We start from the raw sequence: 4,006 nt of genomic DNA, 5'->3' as shown, positions 1-4,006 counted from the left end.
CTCACAGGTCACAGAGCCCACCTTCCTCCACTGGTCTGCAGGGAGCCTCAGGGTGCTGCTCCAGCTGTAGCGGCCGTCCTTCTCCAGCACCCCGGGGCTCCTGCTCTCCTCCCAGCTGCTGCTGCTGCTGCTGCCGTCCACCTTCCAGGCCAGACTCCAGTCTGAGGGGAAGCCCTTGTTGGCCAGGCACATGAGCGTGGCCTTCCCCTGCTGCAGCTCCTCACTGGAGGGGGGCAGCACCGTCAGGGTGGGACGGACATCACCTAGGAGACACCAATCAGCTTAGAGGACACCTTTACTGTGTGAGAGCTGAGTTTCTCCTTTAAGGAGTTTCTGTCAGATGGTTTTTCTGCTCCACCAGTCACTCACTCACACATTGTTTCACTTCCCTTTAAGAAGCCTCTCATGCAAATCAGCACAGAGAGAATCATCATACAGAACGACCTGAAATATATCAAACTACACTGGAAATAAAAAGACAAACCTTCACGTTAAAACTGTAAAACATCATAAGCATAACTGACTGAAGTATTTAGTGGAAGTATAAATAAACAGAAAATGAACTGACTGCATTCAAATGTTCTTCATCTGTATTTCAATCACATTTCAACATTGTAAAGTAACCCATCTTGATCGTTGCTCTGTTCAATTAAATAAAATGAATTAACTTTTACTTAAACAGTTATTTTTGTGGTATAAAATGTTATACTAACCTTAGCGATCATTTTTACATTAAGATTAAAATATATCTTCTCTCCAACCAAATATCAATTTTAAAACTTTACAATATTTTATTTTGTATTTGAAAACTTACTTCCAACATCCAGTCTGGTTCCTCCACCAAAAGTCCACAACAGTGATACAAACTCATTGAGCTGCCGTACAAAAACCTCTCACTGTAGAGAGACACGGCTCTCTGACTTTGTCAGACTAATCTAAAGCTATGAACCCTCAAGATGCAAATTTAACTTAACAGTTGGAAAGAAGGATTTATCCTGTGTCTTAGAATGTTAATTAAAATACAATTTTGAATATATATTGTTGAAGTGAACTTTGTCTTAGTTCCAAATATGCATGAAAAAGTTGAAAAGCAACTGCAAATTTTCACTACAGTATAGAATATAAATTAATATAAAATCAACATTAGCTGTTAGCATTAGCTGTTGTTTTTTAAACATTTGACTTACTTCCAACATCCAGTCTGGTTCCTCCACCGAACGGGTACCACAGTGATACAAACTCATTGAGCCGCCGTACAAAAACCTCTCACTGTAGAGAGACACGGCTCTCTGACTTTGACACAAACAAATCTGATTGTAACATAAATTCAAGTCGTATTTTTACATGTCAGCTTTTATTAGCTGACATGTAAAAATACAACTTGAATACATGTTTTGATTTGATGTGTTAATTTTAATTTTTTTTTTTTTATCCTATCCAAGATATTGGCAAATATCTTCCACCTCCATGCTTCTAGACACAAAATATGTCTAGAAGCATGAAACCAAAATGAAGTAAAATAGTTTATTTTTTAAATGTCTTATCAATACTCAGGTAAATTGATTGATCCATTGATAAACAGCATCATCAGAGTAATCCAAGTCCCTGTTGGAGTCAGTCAGAGCATTTCCATAGAGAGCCACTTTGCATCAGCAGCACCATGCTCTAGTGCTCTGGGAGAGTTTATAGTCCTGAGAGTCGAACACTGGATGACTGGTGGCGTGGTGATGGTGGATAGATAGGATGCTTGCCTTTGCCTTTGGTGTGGGAGACCTGGGTTCGATTCCCACTGTGTGAACACATGCTGACTGTTCAGCATTGTGTCCCTGAGCAAGACACTTAACCCCTAGTTGCTCCAGAGGTGTGTGACCTCTGGCATTTATAGCAATTGTAAGTTGCTTTGGATAAAAGCATCAGGTAAATGAATAAATGTAAATGACTGACAGCTGTCCTTCATGACAACAGAAGCCACAGAAATCCTCCTCATCAAAAACATGACTTTGATCTGCGTCCTCATCTGGACTCTCCTCTGCTGCTGCTTCACAGGTAAAGTCCAGAGAATCAAACTCCTCTCCTCTATCAACATCCGTCCCTCTGAAATGAAGCCCACAAAACCATGACGCTGCTTTATGTTTTTGTCTCTATCCTCAGAGTCCAGAGGCCAGGTCACAGTGACTCAGCCTGGAGCAGTGAGCTCTGCTCTGGGAGGCTCCGTCTCCATCAGATGTAGGACCGGGATGCAGGATGTTTATTTTAGTAACCCATACCCCCGTTTTGCCTGGTATCAACAGAGAGATGGAGAAACTCCTAAACTGCTCATTTACAATGCTAACATTCAAGCATCAGGGATTCCAGGTCGTTTTAAAGGCAGTGGATCAAACTCTGACTTCACTCTGACCATCAGTGGAGTCCAGACTGAAGATGCAGCAGTTTACTACTGTCAGAGTTTTCATTGGATTAACAGTCAAGCACCCACACACACTGTAAATTTTAAATTGCATCAAGTCGATTGAAAATGTCACCATACTGACATGCAGCAACAAATATGTCAAATTATACTGACTTTGGAATACGAAAAACAATCTCAGCACTAAGTCCATCCACTACATGTTGTGGAGTTTTCAGTCACATCACTTCATCTTCCTTAGCAGATGGAGCCGCCCAAGTTTTCATTGAAATGTAGATTTTCAAATTCCCATTCCTCTGTGGTGAAATTTATTTTACTCTAAAGCATGAACTTTCAGTCTCAACTTTTAGGTCAACATGGAGACACGGGAGCTCACACTTTCCAGCGTTTCCAGGGACTTGGGGTCTCACAGCATGATCAAATGTGACTGAGACAGTCAGTCGTTGTCAGCTGGTTGCATTTGTGTGTGATATTTGTGGTAAATCTACACCTTGTTTATAAAATGATGGATGTTAACACTTGATAATATTAATATCATTAGCAGTTTGGGGAAAGAAACTGAGACACTTGGGGAAATATTGAATTATCAATTTAATAATGACTTTATTAATCAATCAAACTACAGTAAATACAACTTAATAAAACAAAATATTGGTTATATGAACAGCGATAAATTCAAAATGTTGCAGTTTGATCAAAGGCAAACATTGGGATGAAGGGGTTATTTGGCTAAAGTAAAAAAAAGTTGCTTTCAAAGTATAATGGGAAATGAGTTAAAGGTCAACAAAAATTTAATGGTGGTGTAGTAGTGTAATAACTACAACATCATCAAGAACTCAATGGGGCTGTAGAAAAGTCTGGAAGCCAACTCAAAGCCAATTGCACAAGTCACCATCAAGTGCGGCATATACCAAGGTAATACACTATCCCCACTGCTGTTCTGCATAGGCCTGAACCCCCTCAGCCAGATCATCACAAAGACCAGTTCCGAAGTGGAACCAGACCAGTCACCTCCTCTACATTGATGACTCAAGCTGTCTGGAATGAGCGAGACATCGACTCACTGATCCACACTACCAGGATCTACAGCAACGACATTGGAATGTCGTTTGGACTGGACAAGTGTGGTCGCATGGTATCAACAAGAGGGAAGATGATCAGAACTAATGGGGTGAACTACCAGAAGGCTACATTGCAGACGTTCAGGACAGCTACAAATACCTTGGGGTGCCACAGGCAAACGGAAACCATAAGGAGGCAGCAAAGCACCACAGCCAAATACCTACAGAGAGTAAGGCAGGTCCTGAAAAGTCAGTTGAATGGGAAAAACAAGATCCGAGCCATCAATACACACGCCCTGCTTGTCATCAGATATCCCATTGGTATAATAAACTAGCCAAAGCAGGAGATAGAGGCTACTGACATCAAGACAAGAAAGCTCGTCACAATTTATGGAGAATCCAGCACCCTGAGACTGTACACCAAGCGTAGCGAGGGAGGTCGAGGGCTAGTGAGTGTCAAGACCACTGTCCAGGATGAAACAACAAAGATCCAGGAGTACATCAGGAAGATGGCCCCCAAAGATGAAGGGCTTAGTGA

The 4,006-nt window shown here is 41.4% G+C and overlaps 2 gene segments (V, D, J or C); both read right to left on the bottom strand.

Annotated features, from left to right (window-relative positions):
• The window catches only part of LOC123976156, a gene marked incomplete at its 5' end in the record, with an annotated part of 2,107 nt that extends 1,272 nt beyond the window's left edge, over nucleotides 1–835 (bottom strand). The window contains 2 exon segments of the C gene segment in view: nucleotides 22–263; nucleotides 815–835. Coding sequence covers nucleotides 22–192 — 171 coding nt within the window.
• LOC123976150 overlaps nucleotides 1–4,006 on the bottom strand; it is a 147,472-nt gene that overhangs the window by 65,166 nt on the left and 78,300 nt on the right.

This window comes from Micropterus dolomieu, linkage group LG09, assembly GCF_021292245.1.
Source record: "Micropterus dolomieu isolate WLL.071019.BEF.003 ecotype Adirondacks linkage group LG09, ASM2129224v1, whole genome shotgun sequence".
Classification (NCBI taxonomy): domain Eukaryota; kingdom Metazoa; phylum Chordata; class Actinopteri; order Centrarchiformes; family Centrarchidae; genus Micropterus; species Micropterus dolomieu.
This window is presented reverse-complemented; position numbering and strand designations above follow the sequence as displayed.